This window comes from Jatropha curcas, chromosome 1, assembly GCF_041381405.1.
Source record: "Jatropha curcas cultivar XTBG-Jc1 chromosome 1, XTBG_Jcur_1.0, whole genome shotgun sequence".
NCBI classification, from domain to species: Eukaryota; Viridiplantae; Streptophyta; class Magnoliopsida; order Malpighiales; family Euphorbiaceae; genus Jatropha; species Jatropha curcas.
In genome coordinates, this window is record NC_143151.1 from 4,863,741 (window position 1) to 4,879,957 (window position 16,217).

Below are 16,217 nucleotides of genomic sequence, written 5' to 3' on the forward strand. Positions count from 1 at the left end.
TTTATTTACCATTTAGTCCTTAATGGTGCAAACAATTTCAGAATTGCCAACAGTAAATCTTGTAGAATGACTGCTAAATTGTTTCAAAATATTGAAATTTGACCTTGGTTAATTAGCTAGAAAATAATTTTTTTTTAATTAATTAAAAAAACTAATTAATTACTTAACTATCCCAGTCTGCCGAGCCAACCCAAAATCTTAGTTTCGTCAGATTGGCTTATTATGGATAAAGGATCTTAGCAATATTTGTTTTCTAATAAAAAAAAAATTGTGAAGTTAAATTAAAATATGACTTTTTAGTGTTATCAGTGAACGTATTTTCTATTTTCTGTTTTTTAAATTTCATTTTTTAGGAAAATTATTTTCTTAAAAACAAAAAATAAAAAACAAAATTATTTTTTATAGGTAAACATACCCTATGTATTCCGCAGAAGGCTAAATAAAATTTAAATGTCAATATCACATATAAATAAAGTGTTTAATGGCGAACTCAATTGGTTGGTTCCGCTAGGGACTTCAATTGAATTGCGAATCCACTTTTGAAAAATGTGATATATTTTTTAAGTTACTGTACACACCCACGTCAATAAAATGAATTTAGAACGGATATAAATAATGATATTATTAATGAATTAAATATAAAAATTTATATAGATATTAAAATAAATTTGAAATAAAACATGAACAGTAAAATTTTAACTGAATTCAAATATTAAAAAAGTTGAATTCAAATATTAAAAAAGTTGAATTCAAATATGAACAGTAAAAATTAATCATTCTTACTCATAAAAATTAGTATTTTTAATAATCAAAAACATTTTAGCTTTAGGGTATTACGCTACGTGGCATAATCACATATATATATATATATATATATATATATATATATATATATATATATATATTGTCTATTGGATCATAATATGGGCAACAAGATTGCTGGCTGAAAGGAGACAAATTAAACTATGAATCCAAGTGTCCTAATCACAAGACACTACTTGAACATGTAAAAAGTTGTGATTATAGAAAAAATTTAATTTTTAATTTTTAATTTTTATTTGAATGAGACTTTTTAAAAAAAAAAAAAGAAAGAAAATAGCTATGAAAGATATTTAAACAAATGAATATTCGCTTCTTTTAAGAAATGAGAGGAAAATAATAAATAAAGTAAAATTGAACTTATTTCTGCATAAACTCATATATTTAAAATTATTATTTCAGAGTGATTCAAATTTGGAGTATTTCTTATTATTTCACTAATATTCACATTAGCAAAATAAATGTGATTATGATATTATAGAAGTCCAAAAATACAACGACTATCTTAAATGTGCATGCATTTTTGAAAAAATAAAAGAAAAGCATTTCTTGTAATTTTACGATGGTTTTGAAAAAGCATGAGCAAGCAATAATGAGAATCACGTGTTGAAGGTTTGTGCATAAATTAAGTAGAAGATGTTGGCCCATTTTCTTAATCATATTCGTTGTACTAAATGTGGCGGAAGCTCCTCTTTACTATCTTTTTTTTTTTTTTTTTTTCATATATATCCATTCACATTTAATATTTTGTTTTTCATTTATTTTCCACCAAAAAAACATAAATATTGCCACGTGCAAGAGTATCAGCTCAACACTTTCCTCTCTCAAATCCTATGAATTGTTGAAAACAATTTAATGCGAGTTCATTTTGTTAGATTCATATGCTGGGAAAACAAGTGTCAACTTTATAGTGAATTTATTATTCAACTTGTAAATTTAAATTTATACCTCAAAAAAATTGCACTCATTTATTTATATTTAATTATTAAATTAAAATCATAAATAAAGTTTTTTTAATTTAAATATTTTATATTTTATTAATTATAGAACACTACGGTAAATAATAGCATTATCAAATGTTAATAGCATGTTAATGATACGAAATATTTATATATAATTTCTTCAACTTCTTTAATATAATATATGTAAGAAAATGATTTGTAATAATAAGGACACTTTAACCATGAAATTAAAAAAAAAAAAAAAAAAAAAAAAAAAAAAAAAAAGGAAAAACGAACCAAATTAAAGATCATTAAAGAGAGAGATGGTAGCTCAACCACATTATGAATTATCTTTTTCCAGAATTAGTTGATATAATGAAAACAAAGAAATGTTGAAATAAGGGAGAGTAGAGATTGGATTGAAATGCAATAAAAAGAACTCACGGACATCCTCTTATGTCACGACCATCACCACCACCACTATATATGAGCTGTGTCATCCTTCTGCTTTCTATTCAGCAACTCACGAGCCTATTTAAGGCATCCTTTTCTCATCTTTCCTCTGCAAACATAAAAACCCTTTTCAAAACCTCACTCCCTGCACACTCTAACAAAATCAAAAACCGTAATTAAAAGGAAATATGTCTGCAACTAGACTAGTTTTTTTCTACTTTATTTATGTTTTGTTATTTTCAGAGTATTGTTTAGGTGGACGTGTAATTCCTTCGAGTGTTCCAAGCACAATGAGGCCTTTAGAAGATGGTGATTTTGTGAAAATGAGGCCTTATTTGAATCACAAGCAACCTGTTTTTGGTGGAAAAGAAGTTAAAGATTGTATGCCAAAAGGGTTCAAGCATTCCTCTGCTCCTAGTAGATTTGTTAACATTCAACCATTTGGCTCATGCTCTAATAGGGTGGCTATAGCAAAGCCTTAATTGGTAAATTCAAGTAGATTTGAGGTACTACATATGGTTTCTTTCTTTTTCTTTTTTTTTTTTTTTTTTTGCTCCGACTAAAGTTTCAACTCGAGATTGTATTAGTGGTTTGAGAAGATTGTATTAGAAGAAAAAAAGGAGACATATGCGTATGCAGTATAATATGTATGTATTTCATAATTTTGGAAGAGGATGTAAGTTATTTATATATAGATTTTTACCTGAATTTTGGAGGATGATTTTATTTGTCTTCTTTTTTTTTTTTTTTTATTAAAAACGATGAGTTCATGTGCCATACGGCATGTAAAACAAAATAGTGATTTTCTGAACAGGGATTCAGAGTATTGTAATTGATGATATAAAATTAAGATTTATCTTTTAATTTATCAGCTAGATTATTTTCAAGTCTGAGGAAAATTTTCATTAACTCTCTGTCACTTTCTATCAATCCCAATAAGAAGTTAAAAAGAAAAAAGAAAAGAAAAGAAAAAGGCCTGGCAAAGGCAAGGAAGGTGAGGGGTGAATTTCGCACACCAGAAAAGACAATGTAATACAAGTACATTGATTTCTTGCGAAACTTTCGTCTCCTGTGTCGACTCTTATTCAAAAATTAGGTTCGTCACCAAATAGTGTAAGAAGAAACAACTGTGTGTGTCGCGTCAGTAATACTACTCATCCAATATACTGGGAATTTAAAAATGGCCGAAATGGAGGGTTAAAAAAAAACAAAAAACAAAAAAACACAACATTCAAAATACAATTTCACATTTTATACTTGTAACTGCTCTAAAAGAGCTAAACAATACTCTTAGACGGTTTTTTCTTATACCCAAAATGATGTTAAAGAGAAAAAAAAAATGCAATTCCATCTTCAGTTTGATCAGATTCTATCAGATTGCAGCAATTATCCTCCGTGAGCACTGCCAAACACAGGAATAAAACCATAACGAAAAGATGCTACTGAACCAGAAAAATAGAATTAACACATATGGCCGAGTCAGATTATAAGACAGGCACGAAAACAAGCATTTGGAGCACAAGATAAATTGTAATGCAAAATAATTAAGAGTGAAATCCACATACTGAAGATTCGAACAGTGAAACAGACATTAGCTTGCACTGCAATTCACTAAATTCCATATTACATCAAAGCAAAAGTTATAACAGATTTTGCTATCCGCTCACAAATTGCCCAGTTTAACCAGAAGCTATAAATAATGTCATACATTCTAGCAGAGGCAAAATGTTACTGAAATATTCAGATTATAAAGCACTAACTATACAGATCATCTTCATCAGCACCGCCAGCTGAAGTTGCGAATGGGTCAGATGTAGAGGTGTTGGTTTTTGTTTCTGAAAACCTAAACTCTGTCCCGATTCCCCTAGATTGCTGCAATGTTTGAGCAAACGCTTGATATTTGCGTATGTCAGCATCACTAACACTCCTGCGAGCAAATTTCATGGACTCCTCAAAATGAGCAGCCTTGATCTCAGCCACTTCATCATCCACGTCCTCATCCATTGCCTCAGGATTCTCACTTCTCCTCTTCTCTTTTTCAATATCCTGAAAAAAATTTCCAAAACCTCCTTTAACTTATGTCCACAAGCAAACATTTGAAAACTGATAAAACAATTTTAATAGAACACATTCAAGCCTCAACTGCACAACAGTTCAAAACGTGAGCTATGTTAAAAGCATTCGCATTCAGAATTAGTAAAAAATTTCAACATTAAGCAGAATCAGGATGCAGCAATATGAAAAAAAATCATTGGAAGAACAACTTTGGATAAAGGCATTTCTAACATATGAAAATCAACTACAGAATTCAGCATTTGCCATATTATTCTTTTGAGAATGCATAGTCTTTCTATCAAGCAACTTACGGAAAAATTTTTAAATCAGGCAACAAATATAGAGCATAGTAACATACCTTCTCTATATTCTCTCTTATGGCATATTTGCATGCCCGTTGGCATATCTCAGTAATATCAGCTCCACTAAAACCTTGAGTATACTTGGCCAATGCCCTCAAATCAACATCTTTGGCAACAGGTGATTTCCTCAAACAGGCTTTGAAGATTTGAAGACGCGACTCTTCATCTGGAAGAGGAATATAAATCAACTGATCAAGACGACCAGGACGCAGCAGTGCTGGATCAATAATGTCAGGTCTGTTGGTGGCCCCGATTATGAAAACAGTCTTTTTTGCTGACATGCCATCCATTTCAGTAAGGAGTTGATTCAAAACCCGATCAGCTGCACCACCAGCATCCCCAACACTGCTTCCCCTCTGAAACAATGGGAAAACAAATCAGATAAACATGTGTTGCATAAATGAATGAATGAAATTGTTTAGGTTGAAAATGATCTAATACAAAATGAAACAAGACTAAACTTAAATAAATTTATAGATCAACTTTTTTTTTTTGAAAAGAAATTTATAGATCAACTTTTTTTTTTTGAAAAGAAATTTATAGATCAACTTTTTTTTTTTGAAAAGAAATTTATAGATCAACATAAACAAAGCTAAAATTAAATATTCATGAAACAAGAAACTAACCTGAGTAGCAATAGAATCAAGCTCATCAAAGAAAAGAACACACGGTGCAGATTGTCGGGCTTTGTCGAAAATTTCTCTAACATTGGCTTCACTCTCACCAAACCACATAGTGAGTAACTCAGGACCCTTGACACTAATGAAGTTTGCTTGACATTCATTTGCAATTGCTTTAGCCAGTAGAGTTTTCCCACATCCAGGAGGGCCATAGAAAAGGACACCTTTTGAAGGTGACATGCCAAACTTCTCAAATTTCTCTGGATGCTCCACAGGATATTGAACAGTCTATGCAGTAAAATAAAGCAGAAATTAATAAATAACTCCAAGCAGTAAAACAAAGCAGAAATTAATAAATAACTCCAAGCAGTAAAATAAATCAGAACAATATGCTAGATCAGTGCAGGGAAAAAGTAATAATGAGAATAAGAATAATACCTCTTGAAGCTCCCGCTTAACATTTTCAAGGCCACCAATGTCTTCCCAGCTGACATTGGGAACTTCAACAACCTGCAAGTCAAAATTCGCTTAATTAGGCTTCAATTGAGAGAAGTTGAGCTCTGAAAAATGCAAAACAAGGAAAAGTTCCGCTCTGTATGATGGGAATTTCCCAGTAAAATACTCACTGTTTCACGTAAAGCAGATGGATTGCTTGTTCCAAGAGCAGTTTGGAAGTGCTCATTTGTAACAGCCATGGAATTAAGTATCTCAGCATCAATAGAATCATCTTCCAAGTCAATCACGTCCATCTTCTCTCTGATGCACTGAAGTGCAGCTTCAGTACAGAGAGCAGCAAGGTCAGCACCAACATAACCATGGGTATCTTTTGCAATCCTTTCCAGATCAACCTGCACAACAGAAAATTAGCTTGTTAATAAAGAAGATCAAGCAAGTCATTAAATGTAGAATCATTAGTGTATCCTGGAAAGGTTAATCCAATTCCAATCAATTATTGGAACCAGCAGTTTTCATCTTTCAACGGTCGTGCATCACTAGAAGTGACAGTTGCTTCCTTTAAGTCAAAGTGAGATCAAAGCCCAATATTGACCCAAAACGACCTCAACTGTTCATCTTTCAAGATCTTTGGACATAAGAAACTTAAAAAAAAAATAGTAATTCAAAGATGCATGTACCCACTTACTTCATCAGAGAGTTTCATATTCTTTGTATGAATTCGGAGAACTTCAAGACGTCCGACTTCATCCGGAACACCAATATCTATCTCCCTATCAAACCTTCCAAACCTTCTCAAAGCTGGATCGATACTGTTTGGACGATTAGTAGCTCCAATAACAATAACATGTGCCCGAGATTTGAGCCCATCCATGAGAGTTAAAAGCTGTGAGACAATTCGTCTTTCAACTTCACCATGTGTCTTCTCTCGCTTGGGAGCAATTGAATCAATCTCATCAATAAATATGATAGAAGGAGCATTCTTCTCAGCTTCTTCAAATGCCTTCCTGAGATTGCTTTCACTCTCTCCCGCCAATTTGGACATTATCTCAGGTCCATTGATACAGAAGAAAAAAGCACCAGTTTCATTAGCGACAGCTCTTGCTATCAATGTCTTTCCAGAACCTGGGGGGCCATAAAGTAAAATTCCTTTCGGTGGCTTCACACCAATTGATTTGAAAAGTTGAGGATGCCTCAGTGGAAGCTCCACTAACTCACGAATCTGAGCCATCTGCTTCCGTACACCACCAACATCATCATAACCTACTTCATCCAACCTTTCCTCATCCTCCCTTCTAACAGGTTCCCCCTCACAAAAAATCTCCGTATCCGGGGCAACCACACAATATTCCCCTGGATCAGTTTCGATGACCTTGAACTCTACGCTTCTCATCCCTCCTCTAACAAGGAAAAGATCCCCTTTCCTCACGGGCCTGTAAGCCTCCAAGAAATAAGCTGCGCAGGTATATCACAGGCAAAAGTCAGATTACAGCTTGTTGCAGATTTTAAACAGGGAGCAAAAGTAAGGAGGGCAAAAAGAGTAAGTCTCACCATGGCAACAAAATCCAAAAATATTAATAACCTAGGAAGGAAAGAAGTTCCCCATAAAATTTTACCTAGTCTGTCACAGAACTAAAATCAGAGCAGACTAGCTCCTTTCTCATAAGTCAACATGGACACAAAATCAAATTCTACATACTGTAGAAAAACTACCGACTGCATTGTGTGACAATGCGTCCTAGCCATAGTACCTCGAATCGCCTCCACAGAAACAATGTTTTGAAAAATACAGAAGCATAGCTGTCTAACTCGTAATATTATTGTGCAAAACATTGAAATTTGGAATACAAAAGTATTTGTGAAGATTAGGGATATTAGCGTTCCTTTGGTTTAATTGGATGGCAAAAAAGAAATGCAGAAAATTCTATATGAGTAAAGTTTCCAACTGTTATCAAATTCCAGACTCGGTTGATGGTGCACTTAAAGTCATCAGTTAATCAAACACCGAAAGGGACTTTGATACCTTATAGATCTTAAAGAAAAATAACATACATAGATGAACCAAAAAAAATCAACCAATAAAATTAAAGATTGAAAGACAGCTAGAAACTCACGTTTCAAGTATGCATCAAATAGATTCCCAGTAACACCTTCAATGGTATCATCAATTGGCAGTATGTGAACTCGCTTGCCATACTTAACATCCGGGCATTGGTGCACTGACACAACATCTCCAAGTCGAACCCTCAGATTAGATCTAACAACCTTGTTCATCCTAATTTTTGGTGCCTCACAGGATTCATCAGCGAGAACAATGCAGATTGTATCCTTCCGCTTCTTGCCCTGAAAATCAAATTCTTCAGAAAAACGAGAAAACAATACAAGCAAATATGCAGAGTGGCAGAGAAAATATCGAACAAATGAGAAATTCAATTAACTACTGAAACAAACAGTCTAGGACAAATTTCCACTGAATCACTAATTGCGAAGCTCCAAAATATAATGATTTAATATACCAATAAAAGATGAAAGTCGAACTAAAGAGAAGTCTTCCAAATATGAAGCTATTGCACTACCATTTGAAAAGGGGTTACTCAATGTAACAATTATCCTCAATTTTAATAGTATGGGTTGCCAAAGAAAGACTTGATTCAATTATATAATATGGATGATCGAAGCACCATGAAACTCTAAAAACTGAATGTTAATATAACAAACTATATAGAAGTTTTTCATCTTAAACCCCATTTACTTATTCTTATGATGTCTAATTCTAGAGTGCAATACGCTTAACAATGGAGTACAACTGATAGCATACACAGACCAACTGTAGAACTGAAATTGAAGCTGAAAAAAGCTTAAGCTCTCGTTATAAATTATATCACATTATTTCTCAACAAAAAGCATACTACAGAAACAATAGCAATCCACAAAAAGATCATTCAAGCCATAAGCCTAACAAAACAGCTAAGAAACAATTAACAAAACCACTAATATTAAGCTTACAAATACAATCCCTAACTTCTCCTAAATGTATAGATACCTTGATGAGAATGGTGTCGCCACGGAAGAGTTGGAGTTTCTCCATTGTCTCCGGGTTCATTGAAACGACAGAATTATCATCGTTAATAGCCTCGTCAACGACTAGCCGATTAGGCGACTTTTTCCTCTCCAAAATTGCCGTGGAGAAGTCCTTCTTCCCCGATTTCCTGCAAAACAATCAGCAAGATCATAAAATCCGCGACATCAAAACAACACAAATCGAAATACAGAGAGGAATAGAACTAGTTAACTCACGAATCGGAAGACTCCGGTTGTTGAGACATTGTTCTTGATAGAGTTCCGTGTACACAGAGTTGTTTGAAGAAGAGGAAAAAGAGAAAATAGAGATTGGCTCTTGAATTTGGTACCTGTGTTATTTATTATATAAAGAGAGAGAACTGTCTTGTTTGTAAAGAAAAGAAGGGTTGTGATTGGTTGCGGGGCTACGAAATTCACGACTTGGATAGAACTCAAATCCGTATACGGATTCCTATTTTTGTCTCGGATAATGGACCAGATTTAAAATGACATGTCCAAGTCCAATGTTGATTCGAAAAGTTTAACCGTAGGTATTTGTTGACTTACTAAATGGATTTGTTTTTATTTTATTGACTTGACTTTTGTTATATTAGGACCATGGCATAATAAACAAAATATTTTCTTATTTTAGGTCAAAAAAAAATTTCTTATTTATCACTTTAATACTGAATTAAAAGAATAAAAGTAGTGTTAAAGTAACCACAAGTACATGTATTTTTCCTTTTAACCAAATCTCATATATTTGTAAGTTTGGTTACAAATTTAACGAATATTGTTCAATTTTATCAATTTTATTGACCGATTGCACACTCCAATTCCGGGTCGGTCATGCCTTTGACATTCTGGGTCTTATATGTCCATTATAACAGTTATGGGTCTGGGTGGAGCTTTTTGGGCCTCTGGAAATTGGAAATTACCCTTTTGGAGAGAATATTGCATGTGGACAGCGAATGCTTAAAGTCTAAAGCCCATTTCTACACCCAAAAATAACCTTAAGGCTCCTATAAATTGTGGCCCATTTTATTCCAAGGGGCAAAATCAGAATGAGAATGGCTAGAGTTTTTTAAGAGGCAGAAGGCTCCTTTACTCAAGCTATTTCTTTTTTTTTTTTTATGCATATTTTGATCCCATCTTAGTTTGTTTTTCTTGGATTCGAGAGCATATGCTCACTCCAGGTTGCATTTTTACGAATTGTGAATCTCTTCTCTTTGCTTTAAATTATTCTGTTAAGGATATTTCTAAATTTGGGTTAGGTATGAATGATTGTATAATTCTTTTAACATCTATCTCAGATGTGGCACTTAGATGGATTAGAAGACAAGCCAATATAGATGCTCATTTCCTAATTCAAGCATCCTATGCTTATGCTCATTTCGGGGTGTGGGAGTCGATTTCACATTATTTATTACTCTCTTTGTTTTATTTATATAAAAAAGTCAAAAATTCTCTAAAATTAAGAAAGTGGTCTTTTTGTAGATTTTTTTTCTTAACTTACCCTCCCCCGAAAGACAATTAAATGTTTCCCAAATTTTAATAAAAGAGTGGTAAATGAGAAATTTTATTTGTTTAAACTTTCAACAAAAGAAAAATGTGGGCTCCACTATTGCAACTACACAATAAAATTTTAATCTCAAATTTGAATTGCAGAAATTGGTCTGAAATTTGAAAGAAAGTTTGGACTGTCATGTAAAAATGTCCACGTATCTTTCCTGTAAGTGTGGACTAATTATTCTATATGTTTGTAATGTTTTAAGTTGTCTATGAGGCAAAGTTAATCAAAGTGAATATAAATGAACACAACAATTTTGATTTAAACACTATCATTTGAAGGGAAATTCTATTTCGTTCTGAATTTATTGGACTTATATGTAAATCTTATTATATGTAGCATACGCATAGATTGTATATATAATTCAGACTGTGTTTGCAAGTTGGTCAAATTTAACATGTATACATAATGTGTAGAAGTTCTCATTTTTTTAATATATAGTTCGGTTTGTTTTGAAACATTAATTGTCCAATCACAATAATGTCTGTTACTTTTTTGAAATTCTCTAAAAGTTTAAAAAAAAAAATGCATATGGATTTTTTACTTTGGCATTAGTCCCAAAGTTAATATTTTAAGCAATTGTCTCTATATAAAATGCAAAAAAAAGAAAATTTTCTCTGTTGGGATTACCATTTTATGATCTATAACGCAAGTTTCTTGTTTTGCCTTATAAATCTACGTATATATGCATCTATCTATACTCCTCTAATAAGAACAAAGTTTTATATTTTAGAAGAGGGGTTTTCCATTACCTCTCCTAGCTAAACTCTTGAAAATCATATTTATTGTCAATATGGGTGCTGAATTGAACAAAGTAAGCTCAAATTGGGACAAAGCTGTTTGTCATGTGAGAGAGAATGTGTTCCATCACCAATTATTATCATTATCAACAAACAAACTACAATCTGTCACTATAATTTAGTTACATATAATCATTGTCTAAAAAAAGTAAATTAAAAAAAAATAAAAAAAAAAAGAAAAAAAAAAGAAAGCTATGAGCTATTATTTGCCTTGAATTGCAAGAGAAAATAATTGGCTAGCTATAAAGTTACCAAGAAATATGAGATGGCAATTTTTCTGAGCTTGCATGTATGATTACGTGACTAATATAATTCTTTCACCAAAAGGATAAATTTATTCATATTAGGACATCCTTACTCATTGCATGCCCCATATATACCCATACACCCATATAATTTTATAAATAGATATATCTACTTAGAATCAAAGAAAGCTTTTTTCTTTAATCATTTTTGCTTTTTTTTTTTCAAAACATATGCATCTTGCCAATGGTGAACTTCTAATTTTTTTTCTGTCAACATATAAAATAAATAATCAAAATATAAAGTGTTAGCATCATATAATTGAAATGGATAAAGTGTGATATATACCGTATGAATAAGTGCAAGTTTTAAAAGTATGAAATAAAAATTATGAGCTAAAATAATTAAAAATTTTCAAAAGAATTAAAAAAAAAAAGAAATAAGAAATAGTGGTTACAAAGCAAATTTTTAAAAATTACCAAAAAAAAAAAAAAAAAGAAATAAGGATTGAAAACATGTATAGAACTATGTGTACCTTACATTGTCTAATTTTGTGTAATATAATCTAAAATTAGATAGTGAACGTGGAAAGAGGGATAAATTTGCTTATACATTATGTATGAAACCACTCTATACGCTAAATTAATTAAAAAAGGGTTTTTTTTTTCAAAAAAAAAAAATTTATTGCTGTTTTGTTTTTTTTTTTTTAGTGAATGGTCGAAAGTACCATGTTACAACCAAAATCATATTTTTAATCGGTAATCATATTTTTAATCGGTTTGTTGTAGGGGTAGGTTGATACAATAAGAATATGTAAGTTTTATTTTTTTCCTAAAAGGAGAGAAAGAAAAAAAAAAACAAAATAATTAAAATAAAAAAAATAAAATAATTATAAATTAAAGCGGTGTGTTTGAAATTTAATGGTTATCTTTTTAGTATTTCACTGATATTCAATTTATTTACTTTTTATTCATAGTTTTAGCAATTACTTATATTTATATTCCTGCAGGAGGAACATCGATTGAGTGATTGCCAATGAAAGAGAAGCCCCAAAATGAGCAATCAATTTGCATATGCATCTCCATCCATGTAAACATGACAGATTTTAACTTGCAGTTACCGTTGTAAAACTGTCAATCTGATTAACCAGGCTAGTTCTAAGCATAAATGTGGAGTGGGAAGAAATTCTAAAATTGCAATTTAATTCAGGCCCATTCAAGTAATTTTGATTATAACTTTTTATAATTTGTTCAAAACTTTTTTACTTTCATATTTTAATACATATTTATCAAATATAATAAATAACAGATCGATTTATTGGGTGGTTACGAACAATTAAGTATTTATTAAACTCAATTTAGGAAAATAAATTTTGTAATTATGAAAATGTAATCCTTTTTAAAAATTTCAAGAGGAATGGGAAATAAAAAATGTACTACTGTTCAAGATACGGTATGCAAGTTTGAGAACATTTTCTTCTTTAGTTCTTTTAACTTTTTTTTTTCCCTTAAAGCCCCACCATAAAACAAAATTTTATATTTGAAGTAATACTTTTTTTGTAGGAATTATAAAGAAGAACTCTTCTTTTGGGTTTTGCTTGTTTGATGCTTTCAGATTTTCTATTTAGCATAAAGAAATTGTAATTTTGCATTGCTAGAAGTTCATCTTAAATTTGCTTTATATATTATTTAAAATATACATAAAAATGTTTAATATGATTTATAAAATAAAAAAAATACATAAGACTTTTTTTTAAAGATTAAGAGAAAAGATTCAAATGTAAATCTATTATGAAGCTGTATATGCACTTATCACTGAATCATGTTTGAGTTTGCGATTAATCTCGCTTTTCATTTGTTCCATAATTACTACAACTACTTATATATTTTTTTAAACACTATTTATAGGTCCAATAGGAGTATGCAAACAGGCTTTTGGGTTTAAAATCGAACAAAAGTAAATAACCCAAAACTAGCCTTTAAAATCAGAACCGATTCAAAAGTGAAGTATAGGTTAGAATCGAGTAAGTTTGGTCGGTTTTCATTGAATTTTTTATCAGTTCATTTTGAAGCCTAACTTTTTAAGTTTCACGAAATTGAAGTGAATCAAAGAAAACTTGATAAAAACGAGAATTAAATTTTTTAATGAGAAGACTAACCGAACTGAACTTAATTGATCAGGGTTCAATTCAGACAGTTTATTGAGAACCGGGTTTGCTCAGCCCTAAGTCCAATTTCGTCATAATGTCAGATTGGCTTGAATTTTAATTTTTTTTTGAGAAATTATTTTGGTAATGAGTGATTGGAAAATGTGAAGGGCACTTTATGTCCCTTTTTGCGCCATTGTTTGTCTCTCTGTGGGTGAGTTGCTACTGACAATTTAACAGATTGTAAGATTTTGCGTCACAACTATAAAACTTTCATACGTGACCCACACGGCATTTGGCCTATTTGGTCAAAAGAGAGTTTCATGCGATCATTGACTTATTTACCCGCCAAAAGTATACTCATTTCTAAAATTATTGAAACTTGTTTTTTTTTTTTTTTTTTTAATTCAGTATATCAATCACATAAAAGAGGCTTACTATTGAGTATTGAGAATCGAGGATTCAAACTCTAATATATTATTCGGTTATATATGCATTTATCATCAAAGTATACTCAATGAGGAGCTAGAATTTTTTTATGTGAGGGCAAAAATATATTTATCATTTTACGATAAATAAAAATAAATTTAATTAAAAAGTGTCTAAAATTAGTATAATTATATAAATAAATATATTACATGTGATCAAAATTTTTTAATAAAAATAGTATAAATGACAACAAAATAATAGAGATTTCTTTTAGTATAATGACTTTGAATGGGAAAGAAATAATTTTCTAAAATTTGCATATTAGAAATTACAATAAAAATAACTATTAATATTTTAAATTTTAAATATCTTATTATAATTTTAAAATTCAATCAATTCAATTTCATATTATTTTCTAAATAGAATCATGAATTATAATATTAAATTCATTTTTTTGAATAAATTAAATAACATGTGATTATTCAATGAATTTAAAATTCAAATATTTTTTTGAGTTAATAAGAGTTAAAATATAAATTTGTAATACTATTATATTTTTTAATATTAATATGAATTTTATATATTCATAGAGTGAAATTAAATTCAAAACTAAAATTTCAAACAGGATGTAAAATTAAATAACCTAAAATTAAAATTAATGATATAAGTCATTTAAAGGCAACATAATAAAATTTTATTAGAGTCAAATGGAGCGGCCGCCCCTCCTATACCCGTTTACTCGGAAAAAAATAATACAGCAAAAAAAGAAAAAAAGAAATGGAAATCAATCTTTTCTCTGTTAAATGAGGAGTGACCAAGTGAAATCACAAATCAAGAATTAAGTGAGAAAAGGCGTTCGTCTTCGTTCTTTGAATTTTGAAAAAATGATTATTCACTAATTAATATGTTTAATATTATATGGCCCATCATTTTGCAATGTAAAATATATATTGAAGTTCTTTAAAATGTCAACTTTGCAAGATTAAATTAAATCATTCTATTGGTAGTTACTTTATCAACAATTTCAATGGCTTTATACATTTTTATAATTTTTTAAGGGTCAATTTCATTTGTAATCATTGAATTATAGAACAAGCATTTGTTTTATTTTACAGTAATGAAATTATTACCTCCGTTTCATAATACTTGTCATATTTGAGAAAATAGTCTGTTCTAAAATTAAATTAGTATTAAATTAATGATAATATAGTCAATTTGCTTAATAATTTATTATAACTTAGACAAATTTAATATTTTTTTAAGGGATGTAAAATTCCAAATGTGATAAATATTATAAAATAGAGGTAGTACTTAATTTTAATATGTTAAAAATTATTATAGTCATTTTTTATAATTTACTAAAATCTATGGCTAAATTAATAATTTCTACAATTTTTAGTTCAAAATCTGATTAACAATTTATTTAGTTCAAAATTAAGATAGAAAAATGTAGTAATAATGTTTTATTGAAATATAATTAAAATTATTTCAGTGATAGTAATTAAAGTTTAATAATTATTGGTCCAAGTGATATGACACTTTTAATTTAATGGATAATTTTCAGAAGATCAATGGTCCAATTAATGAAAAAATACTTATGGAGAAAGACACCTTAAATCTCAAAACAAATTAATTTTATATAAAATTTATTAAGACTACCTGTGAGAAAATTAATAATTATAATTAGATTTTATGGAAATTAGATAATAATTAAGTAATTTTTTTCCTGTGTTTGCAAGATCGATGGTTCAATCCTAAAAAAGTACTTATTGAGAAGGGCAGCCATGAATTTTAAAATGAAAAAAATTATAAAAATACTCATGAGAAAAATAATAGTAATAATAATTATTGTTAATATATTAAAATTAGATCAAGCTATTTTTGTTTGTCTACTTAAATTTTTCTTTTAATCGCAGGATTAAAATGTAATGTACCGCTATCTAGCTGCTTAGATCTAAAGCTAAGATTGAGATGAACTAATATAAATCGTTAAATTTTCTTATTCGCCATTTAATTTGCTTGTTGAATCGGATCATAAATTTCATTAAAAAAAAAGAAAAAAGAAAAAAGTATAAAGGAGTGCAAAACATATTAAATTTTATTTTTAAAAATTAACATCCACTAGTCTTTAAATGGAATATGTAAAAATTTAATTTATTCAGATCGAGTTGGAAAAAATACCTAATAGATAGATAAGATGATCATCCCTAAACCCATATGCTAGTATTTTTTTTGTTCCTTTAAAACATCACATCTAACTTTACTT

At 29.9% G+C, this 16,217-nt stretch overlaps 1 protein-coding gene across 1 annotated transcript; it reads right to left on the minus strand.

Annotated features, from left to right (window-relative positions):
- Positions 1 to 3,778: 3,778 nt before the first annotated feature.
- On the minus strand, positions 3,779 to 9,158 carry LOC149498859 (cell division cycle protein 48 homolog). The gene is made up of 9 exons (XM_089724250.1): positions 9,001 to 9,158; positions 8,747 to 8,912; positions 7,818 to 8,046; positions 6,392 to 7,158; positions 5,877 to 6,098; positions 5,689 to 5,760; positions 5,257 to 5,538; positions 4,627 to 4,986; positions 3,779 to 4,259 (listed from the first exon to the last, which is right to left on the minus strand). The coding sequence occupies exons 1-9, from the start codon at positions 9,027 to 9,029 to the stop codon at positions 3,969 to 3,971; spliced, it is 2,418 nt and encodes an 805-aa protein (XP_089580376.1). The 5' UTR covers positions 9,030 to 9,158; the 3' UTR covers positions 3,779 to 3,968.
- Between the last annotated feature and the right edge of the window lie 7,059 nt (positions 9,159 to 16,217).